The sequence below is a fragment of the Sinohyriopsis cumingii genome, chromosome 11 (genome assembly GCF_028554795.1).
Source record: "Sinohyriopsis cumingii isolate HCF-2022 chromosome 11, ASM2855479v2, whole genome shotgun sequence".
NCBI lineage: Eukaryota > Metazoa > Mollusca > Bivalvia > Unionida > Unionidae > Sinohyriopsis > Sinohyriopsis cumingii.
The window spans coordinates 69035443-69050829 of NC_142971.1; the positions used below are offsets into that span (position 1 = coordinate 69035443).

Sequence of the window (15387 nt, forward strand, 5' to 3'; positions counted from 1 at the left end):
CTGTGCTTATCCACAGTTCCTTGTAGAAATACAAATAATGACACTCCGGTGTTAGAAATCCAAATTAAATTTGTAAGCAATGTCATCCAAAATTTCTGTATGAGCACTCCTCAAAATATTTCCAGAGAAAAAGAATTAATCCTTTTGAAATCCAACTGAGTTGAAGAAAATTATAACTCAAAATCTGGCTACAACAAAGTAAGTTGACGGGGGGTCACGTGATCGTGTTTATGTCACGTACACCAAAAATGAGCCTGACGAAAACCAATCATTTTAAAATGAAATATAACTTGTTTACGAAAGTTGCTTTAAATTCTGAAACAAGATCAGGATTTAGATCAACACCTGGTGTTTACAAAAATACTGATTCAGATCAACCGATTTTCTGGAAAAAATCATGTCTAGTCAATAAATGTACATAATAATAGCCAATAATAGAATACAAAGTTCAAACTGACACACAATTAAATTATTATATATATAAATTAACTTAGATATATGTAACAAATTTAACATATCAAAAGTGAGAGTTATTTTTTCATATTTCTTTATTTATAATTATTTGTGATTTAATTCACAACACTGTACTTTCCCCTTAAAGTTTCACTTTGTTACTTACAAAATTAAATTATTTTTTGAGTTTGCAAATTCGGTGTCGCTTCCTTTTGTTGCGTAGATTTAGACCATAGAGTCCTAACAAAAATCGAGGGCACATCCCTGACCAAGTATTTTTTTGAAATATTTCAGAGGTATTACCCTTGTCTTTAAAATTTAAATCGACTTTGTTTCTGAATTTGCATTCTCCCTGATGACGATTCGATTTTCACAAATTTAAGAAATCTTTAGTGAAACCATGAAGCATTCACAATGTCATCTAGTGAAGTGAACATTGATTCGCATCTTACTCAGAAGTGGCTGCAGTCTATGGGAAAGAACGAGTTGCTTGACGAGTTGCTTGAGCTTGCCAGACATTATGATATTTAGATAGTGAACACATCTTTTACAAATCAAGAAAGAAAATATTTCTTGGTTCATAGTTGAAGGTAAAGGAAAGTTTGGATGATAATGGTTTTGGTTTGACAGGCGAGTCTGTCTCTGGTTTTGATAGCAATTAAAGGAATTATATATAAAACCCAGATGGAATTAATATTAACAATGATTCTGTTTCAGTTGGATATGATTGAACTGCAAATGCAGAAAAGGAGACAAACGCAACGCACAGAGAGAGAGAGAGAGAGAGAGAGAGAGAGAGAGAGAGCTTTAGATTTAGAAAGGGGAAAAGAAGGGGCAAAAGCAAATGAAGAGAGGGAGGGAGAGACCTATAGTAAGAGGAAAGGGAGAGGCAGAGGTAAAATGAAGGAAGAGATCTCGCTAAGCACTTGAAATGAGAACGATTTGACTTTATTGTCACACAATGAACTTTTTGGCAGCGCTCGTAAGTAAATAAGTAATTGTTTGTACAACGAAGACTAATATGGTTAAGAAATATGTCTTGAATGGTTATGAGTTGATACCTGAGGCATATTAATGGAGGTTTTGGAATTTTAGTAACGATACTTTACAAACCCATGTCGAATTTCCAAGTGAAGAGGGGAACTACTTGATAGGTGGTGTTCAGCTAATCAAGATTAAACTCAGACAGCTCATACTGGTGATTTTAAAACCTATTTTGACGAGTAAAAGGTCGAACGTTCAGAAAATGGAGATCAGACAACTTAAGATTATTCCTTGAGCCACAAAGTTTCACTTGTCAATAAGTATTTCTCTCAGCAGTTTTGATTTTTGTATTTCAGCCGTCTCAGTCTCATGCGAGTACTTTCAAATGTAAATCTGGCACAACTATTACAAATCACATTTCTGGTAAGACTGATAAGAAATCCTTATATTTGTATGGATGAACCTACTATTGTACAAAATAGGGAACGTTATTTCTCATTACTAACAGGTTGTAACACATCATGACCATTGGTACATCAACTCATTCAAGAATATTGTTACATCAGTACATTCAAGATTACTGGAATTCATTCGGAACAGTCTTTACCTTTTTATTTTTTTAAGATTATTTGGGACTTATTTGACAATACTATAAGTTCCTCCGTAGCTTTCACTTTGCAACTAAGTAAAATTATTTGTACATTCTACAAACCTTCTTCATTAAATACAAAGAACTGTAACAAAATACATTATTTAAACAAGGATATATTTAAATCCACATTTTCAAACTCAGTATTGTCATATACACGAATCAAACAAACAATGCAATATTTCTATAAGAACACAGACGCATACACAACAGGATTAACATTTCTGCATTGTTGTTACAGAACTAATATTAATAATATACAAAAGTTTCACTTTTATCGTGGTAAGAGTTTTATTTTTAAAAAATGATGAAATAACATGTGCTTTCAAATTACAAAACATAATTTTGATTTCAATTAGAATATATCCAATAGTGACATGAAAAGAAACTCGTATTTGTCGTGCGATAAGCATTTATCGAGACATTAATATCGATTTCATTACTGGACGAGAGTAACATGTACAGAAAAATGGGTACGTTTGAATAATTGGTTGCATATTAGCAAAGAGTAGAAGCTTACCATGACAGACTAATCTTTCTAAAATGTAGTACTTTGAAGATTTGTAACATAAAAGTGTTAGATTGATTTTCAATTATTCAAATTAATCTGGGTGATATGTCTCCTGCACGTGTAGTACGTACTTATCTGAAAATGTCTGCACGTGAAACCCAAACTATTGATTACAGATATATGCAGACAATACTGTTTTGTCATGGAATGTTTATTTAAGTTCTTACAAATGTGGTGTTATCAACGTTTATGATAAAGCATTTGTTTAATATGGATTTGCTATGAAGACGTCCGATTGTCCCGTGAACGTGTCCTGACTATCCAGTCCTATGTCCAGAACAGTGGACCTAAGGCTGTCCGGCGTTCTAAATGGAATCGAACTCACTCTTTGGAACATTGCAGGGAAGGCCCTTGTTGGTTTTCCTGCAGAGAAAGATATGTTTATACCGTTAATAAATTGTTTATATAGCGTATATGTTGCAAATATCATTCAACTGCATCATGCATGTCAAGTGTCCTTTTCTCAAATATGTCAACCATTCATATGCCATTTAAAATCCATAACTTCCACGCACCCATTCTCGTGGTGTATGGTATCGAATTATTATTATTATTATTGCGAGCGTAAACAACTTCACCTTACACCCACCACTCTCTGAGAAGTTCATAATATCTGTAGAGATCACATAGGTATTATTATTACATGATTTACTTGTAGTTGTAGAGTTGAAACATTTCACTTGTAGGCATCAACGGTCGATTATTTCAGTTGCAAGCATCAAAACATTCCTTCTGGATAATGCTCATGTTTTTCTCATAGAACATTATTTATTCGTTGCAAAGTCCCACACAAGTTCATCTCTATCACCGACACCCCCTTTAGATGAAATAAAAGCTATTTTAAAAATGCATAATGCATTTTCTCAACACATCAATGTTATGCTGATATACAGAAACATGAAACTTGCCACAATTATGTCTGCGATTTGACTAAAAAACATTACAGCTTGATAAAGTATGGAACAGTTGAGGGTCATGCAGATCAAATATCAACGATTTAATGTTGGCTTATTGTTCTAACACTAGAATATGGAAGAAATCGAATTTGCTATCTCGTCATTGTTTTCTTAATTTCATTACATATGTGTGTTTTAGGACTTGCAATTTCCTCGTAATTAAGGTCATTAATTTCATAAAACTACCGTGTAAGCAGGAACAAAAGAATCATAATTAGATTTTCGTGCGTAACATCAATATTACTGTATCATTCACTTGACAGCGTCATACATGGTGGTATGAAAATAAAAAATATTACACACACACATTTTCACATTTGTTTTAAGGTGGCGCTCTACAGTTTCGTATTTTGCATAGGGTTTGGTTTTGAAAGAAAAAGAATTTCTCCGGTTTTCCTGAGTGGTTATACTATTTAAAAATGACTTTGTATATATTAGGTCTTATTTAAATAATTTTGAATTCCCTTTATTTGGGTATCTGACTGATAGATGTAATATGGGTTATATAGTATACAACATGGCCCTACTTCAGATGTACACCTATAAAATAAAACCTGCTAGCTCCTCTTGGTCATTTTTACTTTCTTGATTTTTGAGGTAAATTGTAAAAAATAAAAACATTTTTGTTACATTTTATAAGTTTAGTTATTCATGCATTGCACTTTCAGGAGCTGGTGTTGTCTACGTGGGCATAATTCGCTTTCCCTATTGTTATAACTGTTGAAGATGGTATACATTAGACTAATTCAGGCTGAGTTTCGGAGCATATGGGACCGGTCGTTTTGGTTAGTTGTGTCTTAGATCATGTTCAAAATCCACAAGCACAATATCTAAATACATTTCAGCCACAATACATTAAAGTAACATAGAGGTATGCCAACATTTTCTCTATAGTACATGCTGCAAATGTAAAAACTTCACCTTGCACCTGTCACTCTATCAGAAGTTCGTAATATTTGCAGAGTGTCGAATATACCGTTAATAAGTTGTTTATACCATTGGAGAGTGCCGAATATACAGATAATAAGTTGTTTATACAATTGTAGAGTGCTGAATATACCACTGGTACTTTATTGATACAGAAAACAAGTCGGTTATACCGTTAATAAGCTGCAAGTTTACTTCGACTGCATCATGCTTGTGAAGTGTCCTTTTTCGCAACAGTTTAAATCATTTATATGTCAATTCTTCAAGAAAAGTATTATAAATACGGTTGTAAACGCAGAATTCAAGAATACGATTTCATCTTGGCGGGGCCCTGAGTGGCCGAATGGTCTAAAGCACTCACCGTTACTGATAACTGCCATCTCACCTCTATATGCGTGTGTTTGAGGCACAAATTCGGCCAATGTGGGTATGTGAGAAGTTTGCCATTAGCTTCTCGTGGGTCGGTGATATTTTTCTGGTTTCTTCTTCCATCTTTTATACTGGCCGCGATTTATAGCATATCTTGTGCTGAAAAATGGCGTGAACCTCTACATCTACAACAATTTCATCATTCCATATTATTGTACAAAGATATATCTGTTTATATATTACATCTGAAAACTGCAAGTTCTATATATATATATATATATATATATATATATATATATATATATATATATATATATATATATATGTGTGTGTGTGTGTGTGTGTGTGTGTGTGTGTGTAAGAGAGAGAGAGAGAGGGAGAGAGAAATATATATATATATATATATATATATATATATATATGTAAGAGAGAGAGAGAGGGAGAGAGAAAGACAGATTGAAGAGGGTGGCGAATAACTAAATAACCATAATCAACATCCGGAGGTTGTGGGCTGGCCCTGAAAATATCTGCGCGCCGCACCGCCAACGGACTTGGGCTGTTGTTTGTCCAGTTTGCTGCGTTCCTCTCGCCGCCATTTTGGCTTGCTGTTGGTGAAGCCACAAGAGACACCCTGCTATTGATGTTCCTTACATTGTCGTCCTGCTCTTCATCGGTTATAGAAAGGCGGTTGTTTTTGCCATATCTTTCTTGTTTTTCCTCTATATTTGTGTTGGTCTCTGTATGAAAAAAAAATAGCTTGACATGTGTCAGGTTATGACGCTTACATGTATTAATAATTGTATACATTTCAAAACAAATATACAAACCTATATTACAGAGAATCCATCAAGAGTTACTGAGAAATGAAATACTCTGTTTTTTGTTTTTCTTTTGCACGCAGTCTTTTTTTTCCCCAATGAACAGGATCCCAAAGTAATTTGTGTTTCCCTGAAACATCGCACTTCACCTGTAACAAAGTCTTATCGCACTATCCACAAGTACATATCATCACAATCCACATGTACTTTACTTTCACAATCCAAACGTAGTTAAGTATCACAATATACATTTCTTTGCTTTCACAATCCATATGTCCTTTAGTATCACACTATACATTTACTTTACTTTCACAATCCAAACGTACTTAAGTATCACAATATACATTTCTTTGCTTTCACAATCCATATGTCTTTTAGTATCACACTATACATTTACTTTACTTTCACAATCCACAAGTGCATATCTTCACAATCTACCTGTACTTTAGTATCAAAATCTACATGTATTTTAGCATCACAATCTACATGTACTTTATGATTACAATCTACATTCACTTTAGTATCATAATCTACATGTATTCTAGTATCACAATCTACATGTATTTGAGTATAACAAGCTAAATGTATTTTAATATCACAATCTAAATGTATTTCAATAGCACAATCTGTATGTATTGTACTGGGCAGGAAATTTAGCCTCTAATTTTGTTTAAAACAGTTGCAAATCAATTTTATTCGTCGAAAAGATGTCGGTGGTAACGCAGCATGAGTGGTAGTACTAATAACTAGTGTCTCTACTTCGTAGACGGGGTGACGACATCGCAGCTAGGTGGGTGGGTGTTGTCAACATTGATGGACAATATTAATTTATTCATTAATATCTACTGTTATTCAATGCCAAAAGAGAATTTGTATGATTCTCGGGTATATTTCATATTCCCATAGAAATTTTTAATAAATAATCCATTTAACTCTTTCATTTCACGATGTTATTATGCCAGGAATGCATGTATAACTTTCCTAGGTATTAGCCTCGTTTCCAATTTTGGCACATTTGGAGTACTCCCATCGTTATGTCGCATAATAGTTAGGGTCGCTTACGACATCACTAATTTGTAAAGCTAAAACATTTACTCGTACTGCATATTTTGACCACTGAGGAATAAATTTGCTGTATGCACACTTTAATAACACTCTGGGTTATATAGGTTTTCAATTACAACTTTTAATTTAGGTGTAGTTTTGTTGCTATCTGTAGCAGAGTACGGTTGCCCCTGCAAGCGCGCGATCGCAGAATTTTTCCTTGCGGTTGCTACCCAGCGAACGGGTAGCCAAGCGCAGAATTCTGCAGAATTCCGCGGGAGGTATAAAAGGCTTGTCAGCGTCTCCACTAGGTTTTCGGAGGGTCACGTTCTGAGCTCCGTACGTTCAGAAAGAACGTGGGAAGAATATGTTACTATTATTTTACTACGAATACCATATAAGGAAGTACGCAAAGATAAGGTAACTCTTTTGTTTATTATTATCCGCGAATCAGAAGTCATAGTTATTTCACAATATCTACATAAATAAATGCAAAGAAAATAATGTTTCTTTTATAGAACATTTTGGATACATCTAAAACTAAGTTTTGAAATCTACATATGTGTACAAAATACCTTTATGGATATTTATTCATTCATTGTCATGTTTTAAATCAGCAACTTCAGCTTACATATCTGCTTATCAGTTAAATAGTATTCAGACAGTATTTTTATGATCCTGTGAGATCAAGTCAAGGGTTTCTTACAGACCTTGTTTGAATAATGATGTTTATTACAAGTCAATAGCAATAGGATATCAAATAATAATAAATAATAATGATAAGTGCATGTTTGAAAAGAGAGCAAATGAGTGTTTCTCAAAGCTCTCTCTATTTGTTAAATTGTAAAGCTGCTGAGCGTTTCTCAAGGCTTTGTTTGAAATTCACCTATATCAATTTTCTGAAAGGTTAGACAGTGTTTCGAGATTCTGTAAGTAAACCATACTTTTAAAATAACATCTGAACACTAAACTTTGACACTGATAAATGTTATTATGAACTTCTGTCACGAAAGCTGTTGCTTAATTTACTTACGTTTGTCCAACTGCACACTACCACTGTGATATAAAGATGAATGAGTTATTATTTGAAGTGATGCACCTGATGTTTGAGTCGTAAACATTTAATATCATACAAGTCTGTGGCTTAATAAATCACATGAAACTTAAATCTGAGTCTGCATTTCAGCACCAGTCCCATTCTTATTGTAAGGATTCCACACTTCATCACTAGACCAATTCTTATTGTAAGAATTCCACACTTCATCAGAGAATCAGAGACCTCTTGGAGTTAAGGTCTAAGTTCAACTGGGCCTTTACTGTAATGAGAGCTTATCAGCCACAGAGAACACAGAGAGTCATTGAGTGGTCACCGAAAGTTTAACGGCCAACGCTACCCCGTAACTGTATTTTAGTATCACAATCTGCATGTATTTTAGTGTCACGATCTACATATATTTTAGTATCACAATCTGCATGTATTTTAGTGTCACAATCTATATGTAATTTAGTATAACACTCTACATGTACTTTACTTTCACAATCAACAAGTACTTAGTATCACAATCTACATGCATTTTAGCATCACAGTCTATATGCATTTTAGCATCACAATCTATATGTATTTTAGCATCATAAGATAAATGTATTTTAGTATCCCGATCTACATGCAATTTAGTATTGCAATATACATGTACCTTTCTGTATCACAATCTATATGTACTTTAGTATCACAATATACATGCAATTTATTATCATAATCTAGGTTGTTACGTGTTTAGGCTCGAATAAACAGTAATACAAGAAAAAGCGAGAACAACAGGCTTTGAAAAATATAACAAATGATTTCTTTTCCTGGAAAAAAATACTGTAAAAATAAAAAAAAAAAATACGAGACCTTACTTTTTTCCAGAATCAAATCCAAAAATAATACAAGAATAATTCACGAATACAATCTTAGAAGTCCTAATATTGAGATTTTCTAATGATTCCAAGTTCGAATCCCGACGAAGAATCCAAGATGGAAGGCGATGACGTATGATGTAGCCTGTACTGTGTTGACATCTACAGTTCCTTGTTGAAACATAATAATTAGTCCTCTGGTCTTGGAAATCCAAATAAAATTCTCAAGAAAGTCCTTGTTCAAGAACTCTTTATGAATACAATACTATTTACAGAGAAACGAATTAATCTTCTAGAGTCCTAATAATCTGAAGGAAAATTAACATATAACTCAAAATTCAAAACTTCAATGCTGGTCACAAATGAAGAAAACAACTTGACATCTAGTGTTTAAAAGCTTAGACTCCCCTCCCCCTCGCTCTCTCTAAGCATCACTATTACTACGATATATTTCGCAATTTCGGAAAAGCCTAATGCGAAATATATTACAATATATCAAATTCCTAGTAAACAAAATTACATTACATTGACATGTAAATAAAATAAAAAGACTCCAAAACCCACAAACAATCAAACGAAATGAAACACAACTTAAAACAAATGTAAAATAAATCAAATATATGTAACAAGGTGTACTTTAGTATCACGATCTACATGTACTTTAGCAACATAATCTACATGTACTTTAGTATCACAATTTACATGTACTATATTATCTCAGTCAACACTTACTTTAGTATCTCAATCTATATGTACTTTAGTATCACAATCTACATGTACTTTACTTTTACAATCCACAAGTACTTTAGTATCACAGTCTACATGTACTTTACTTTTACAATCCACAAGTACTTAACATCTTAATCTATATGTACTTTAGTATCACAATCTATGTGTACTTTAGTATCTCAATCTACATGTACTTTAGTATTACAATATGTATGTACTTTAGTATTTCAATCTACATGTACTTTAGTATCTCAATATACATGTACTTTTGTATCTCAATCTACATGTACTTTATTATCACAATCTACATGTACTTTTGTATCACAATCTACATGTATTTTATTATTACAATATGTATGTACTTTAGTATCTCAATCGACATGTACTTTAGTATCCAATATACATGTACTTTTGCATCTCAATCTACATGTACTTTATTATCACAATCTACATGTACTTTTGTATCACAATCTACATGTACTTTATTATCATAATATATATGTACTTTATTATCTTAATCTACATGTTCTTTATTATCACAATCTACATGTACTTCAGTTTCTCGTTTTACATGTACTTTAGTATCTCAATCGACATGTATTTTAGTATCACAATATGTATGTACTTTAGTATCTTAATCTACATGTACTTTTTTGTATCACAATCTACATATACTTCAGTATCTCGTTCTACATGTACTTTAGTATCTCAATCTACATGTACTTTAGTATCATGATATGTATGTACTTTAGTATCTCAATCTACATGTACTTTAGTATCACAATCTACATGTACTTTTGTATCACAATCTACATGTACTTTAGTATCAAGATGTACACGTTTATCATATTTAACCATTAAGATCTTAAAGTACATATTTATTTGATTGTAAAGATTTTGTTTCCCTACATGAACATACGTATCTTATCTGAATTAAAGAGACTTGTAAACTTACACTCATAATATGTAGACATTTTAATTTCTGACCCAGGGTTAATAACAAATAAAGGATCTAAAATGGTTCACGATTAAATATTGAATTTATGAAACGAGTTGAATAATGTCAGCTTTTGCTAGCCTTGGCGAGCAAAATCTGGGCATTATTTAACGAGTTTTGTTACGTTAAATATCAAGTCATTACCAATTAGAGATTTTTTCTATCTCATAGTTTTATTTCAGTAGAAATTTTTTAGATCGAAAGAAGATTGAATAATTTAGTTCATTCTGAGAGACACTTCACCTCTCATTTGTTGTCCTTAAAAAATAGTCTCAAACTAAAGTTGAAATAGTAAAAGTATATTAAACATTTTCGCTAATGATAAATCAAAGAATAAGCGTCCATCCAAATAAAACATTTTAAAAAAGATGAAATGTCGAATGCATGTGATGTTACGTTGTTTGATACGGTGCACAGTACCGCTCTGAGCCGAGAGTGTTTACTTTTAAATTTAACATCACAAAGAAATATTAAGTTCTTTCGATATCTTTTATGAAAAAATTATTGGATGCATAAATAAACATATTTACTGTAATGTATTTATGATCGGATATTTGCAGCATTTGATTTGGAACATTAGAGTGTACAGAAGATGTAAACAAATCTCTCTGTATATTGGATACTAAAGTACATGTAGATTGAGATACTAAAGTTCCCTCAGTCGGGGAGAGCAGTTTATTTGTACACTCTTCAGTGAACAAAGGTGAGTTTATTTACTTCAATAAGTTCACATTGAAGCCAGGCTTGTAAATAGGGTGGATTATATGCACAGATATACCGCCCATCCATCCCCACCCCCATCCTCGTTATCATCTAAGCAATACCGGTAGTTTTGCTTGTTGTTATTGTTCTAGTCTTAGGTGTTTTGCCATGTTTCATGTATGATATGGCATGCATGACATACACAAATCCCTGTGAGGGTAAATTGGCAATACTGAAAAAGACGAGACCATTTTCCCCCAATTCCCTTTCGCGAATCGAACACAAAATGGGGGCCGAAATGTTCAATGAAAACGAAAAATTCCAGGAGGAGGGGTTAAAAAAGTTTTCCCATTATTTCAGCCAATCAGTAAAGAGAATACTGCACAATAATTTCATGGGGTTATTTGGACCAATTAGAATCACAAAAGGTGATATGTTCAGGTGTATCATATCACAAATATGAAACTAAACACACTGTAGGCAAAGTGTACCGACTACGTGATAATACTACTACTACTACTAATAATAATAATAATAATGGCAATGGCAATGGCCTTGTCATATTGCATGTCGCTAGTATTCAAAAGAGAAACTGATGCGGTTCTCTCTGAGCGGAGATTTACTTTTGAACGTTAATATGGACTTATGAAAGAGCATGACGTTAAGATAGACCAATGACAGAGCATGACGTCAACATATACCTTGACAGAGCATGACGTCAACATTGACCTGTGACCGAGCATGACGTGAACATTGACCTGTGACCGAGCATGACGTGAACATTGACCTGTGACCGAGCATGACGTCAACAATGGCCTGTGACCGAGCATGACGTCAACACTGACCTGTGACCGAGCATGACGTCAACAATGACATGTGGCCGAGCATGACTTCAACATTGACCTGTGGCCGAGCATGACGTCAACATTGACCTGTGACCGAGCATGACGTCAACATTGACCTGTGACCGAGCATGACGTCAACATTGACCTGTGACCGAGCATGACGTCAATGGATCTGTATCAGTAGTTTGGAGACTTGTCATCTGACATAGTTAGATAACACATAATGCTCGTATGTTAAAGATAGTGATAGACCCCAATGGAAACTAAACGACAGAATATCCGTTAGAATGTCTTGTCCTTCTGGTTATCTTTTAGGTCAATGATGATTTTATCTGGTTGTCGTTATCTTTTATGATCATTTTAAGAAACATAGGAGCATTCTGAGATTTTCAGTAAATTATTTTTAGAAACACTTGTTTCAAGGCTCTAAAACGTTGCTGATCTCAACTTGCCTTTTAAAAGAAATGATCTAATCGTACTCACGCTTGATTTCATCGTTTAGTTCCTTGAGTCTTTTGTGATTAGCAACCTTGTTTCTGGAATTAAATTGAAGAAATATAACCTTATTACCACTGGTCACGCAGGTATATGAAAACTTATAAATATTATCGTCATTATTGTTGTTGTTATTGTTGGTCAAAGGAATTGTTTAGTGAGGCAAAAAAGCACAACACGATCCTTGGCTTCTGTGGAGTTTCAAAAAGCTAACACCACTCTTAATATCTCTTACATCGACACTCATAACTAACACGGGATTCATATCCATCGTGGGACTCGTAGCTAACACGGCACTCATATATAACACGCGACTCACAGCTAACACGGCCCACATACCTAACACGACACTCATACATAACACGGCAATAATTCCTAACACGGCATTCATACCTAACACAGTAATAATACCTAACATGATATTCATACCTAACACGGCAAAAATACCTTACACGTCACTCATACCTAACACAGCAATAATGCATAACACGGCCCTCATACCAAACACGGTAATAATACCTAACACGATACACATACCTAACGCAGCAATAATACCAAACAGAGCAATAATTCCTAACACGGCAGTCATACCTAACACAGCAATAATATCAAACACAGCACTCATATAAATCTCAGCAATAATACCTAACATGGCAATCATACCTAACACAGCAATAATACCTAACACGAGACTCATACCTAACACGACACTCATACCTATCACAGCAATGATACCTAACACGACATTCGTACTAACACCACACTAATACCTAATACGGGAAAATTATATAATATTCCGATAACGCAACTGCTTTAGAGATTTTCTTGATTTCATAGTTGTTTTCTTCTTGCCTATTGTTATCATCTCATCATCATCATCATCAGTGTTTTTTTTTCCTTTCGTAAAAGATCGCACGATAGTGTAATATAGAATAATACCTTACATGATTACACTCAGAAAATTGTTATAAAGTAATATAGCCCCTAAAGCAACAAAGACAAAACAAATACATACACTACAATAATACTCATTTCTTATTCTCTTCCCAACGTGTCTATACATACACTGCAACAATAATTACTTCTTGTTCCCTTTCCTACTTGTATATATTTGCACTGAACAACAACTACTGTTACTGTAACCTATACTGAAAGTACGTATATGGCAGTCGCGTTTGCCGTGCCGAGTTGTTTGAACGTGGAACATCTAATACAAGCACTGCTGTTTCGATACCCGCCTAGGTTAGCCAGGGTCAGCTGTCTCGATATATCCCTGGAAAAGGAACTCAGGCCCTATCTCCTTGACATGACATAGTCAGTAATGTGTCGTTGAAATAGCCACCGTCATAACCCCCACCTCCAAAACATACAAATCTACGCTCTTATGTTTTTTTCATCCTCAGTAGGGCATCGTTGAACACAAACAGGTGGAACACTCAAATGTTTGCAGCATAATCCAAACAAGTTAAAAATATTATATGATGCGTTTAACAAGTGATGGCAACATTTGACCCGATCTTAGGGCGAACGTTGATCGTAAAAATCTTTACTTTATTTGGTCAACTTTAAAGTAATTTACGTTTCTGTCATATGCCACTAATTTTCTGTGTGAATAGTTGTATTGTACCAGCTATGAAAACTCACCTGTTTTTGATCGGTTCTCTGGTGTCGCAACAGCACATGCAACCCCGTGGATTATTCTTATCCTAGCAGCAGGGAAGTTGTACAGACCAGGTGGCACAGACTAAATTAAGCCTTTCAGACAAATAATTTCCGTAGAAGCCTCAGAATTCAAAAATAAAGCCTCCTACGCGAAATAATCCGAAAAATTCCCCCCTAATTTGCATTTTCGGTCATAAAAAAAATGGCAGCTTTTTTGGGGGGGGGTATTGTAAAATTTATTTGCCGTAATTGAATTTGGGTTGCAATTTTATGAGTAAATTTGATCAAGACCGACTCGATATCTACTACGAGGATCATGAAGATTAATCGTGACAAATCCGTGCGGAGTTGCCTGAGCGTGACTAAAGAAACTTTTAAACTTATTTATATCCATGTCGCCATTGCACCAAGTTTGATGGATATTCCTCAGCGTGTGAGTATCAACGCCATTAAATACCGATAAAATATTACAATTATCTCTAATAACCTTCGGAATTTGCGTATATCGCTGCGTCACGTAAATCACATCGGTGTTCTTATGTCGGCCACGCGAGAATATCCTAGCTGGGTTAGTTTGCTTATCCAGCATCACATCATCGAAAACAACAAGATTATTAGTATCGCCGTCTAAACTTTCCACTGATGGAGCTTCATTAATGTCCGTTATAAATTCTATTGTGCCATCCTCAGTATTATCGCTAAATTCCTTTAGTACTTTATAACATCGCTGATCGTCAACAGACGGCGCAACCAAATACAATTTGTCCCATTTTAACCATCGCATTATCAAATTCAACAACAATTGCGTTTTTCCAGATCCCGACGGTCCAATGATTATCATTCTAATCGAATTTGGTAATGCCTCGATATGTTTTACTTGCTCGCGTTTTTTCGTGGCTGAAAAATCAATTACATTCATGTTATTAGAATATTATGGATTCATATTGTGTTAAGTGTCGCACTCGAACTGCTACGCTAAATCCAATCGAAGTTGTCACACGCAACAACAGGAATGCAATTAAGGGAGAATGTGAAGTTTGTAAGACAATTAAGTTTAGATTTGTAAAAAAAAAAGTAGAACCGGAGGAGACATCGCAACCTCCTTAACAAATCTGCCTGGAGCTCCCTGGGCGAAATATCCCGGAGAGAAACATTTACCAGGATATAATTACTGCGGACCTGGTACAAGGCTAGATATAAGACTTAACGATAATAATCAACCAAATCCTGGCGAGGATCCAGTAAACGCTATCGATAACGCATGCTACTATCACGATCTTGCATATC

At 34.4% G+C, this 15387-nt stretch overlaps 1 protein-coding gene across 1 annotated transcript; it reads right to left on the minus strand.

Moving 5' to 3' along the window:
• Positions 1–2186: 2186 nt before the first annotated feature.
• LOC149788638 (uncharacterized) lies at positions 2187–14140 on the minus strand. Its single transcript, XM_089975740.1, has 4 exons — positions 14083–14140; positions 12427–12479; positions 5395–5646; positions 2187–3020 (listed from the first exon to the last, which is right to left on the minus strand). The coding sequence occupies exons 1-4, from the start codon at positions 14118–14120 to the stop codon at positions 2863–2865; spliced, it is 501 nt and encodes a 166-aa protein (XP_089831866.1). The 5' UTR covers positions 14121–14140; the 3' UTR covers positions 2187–2862.
• Between the last annotated feature and the right edge of the window lie 1247 nt (positions 14141–15387).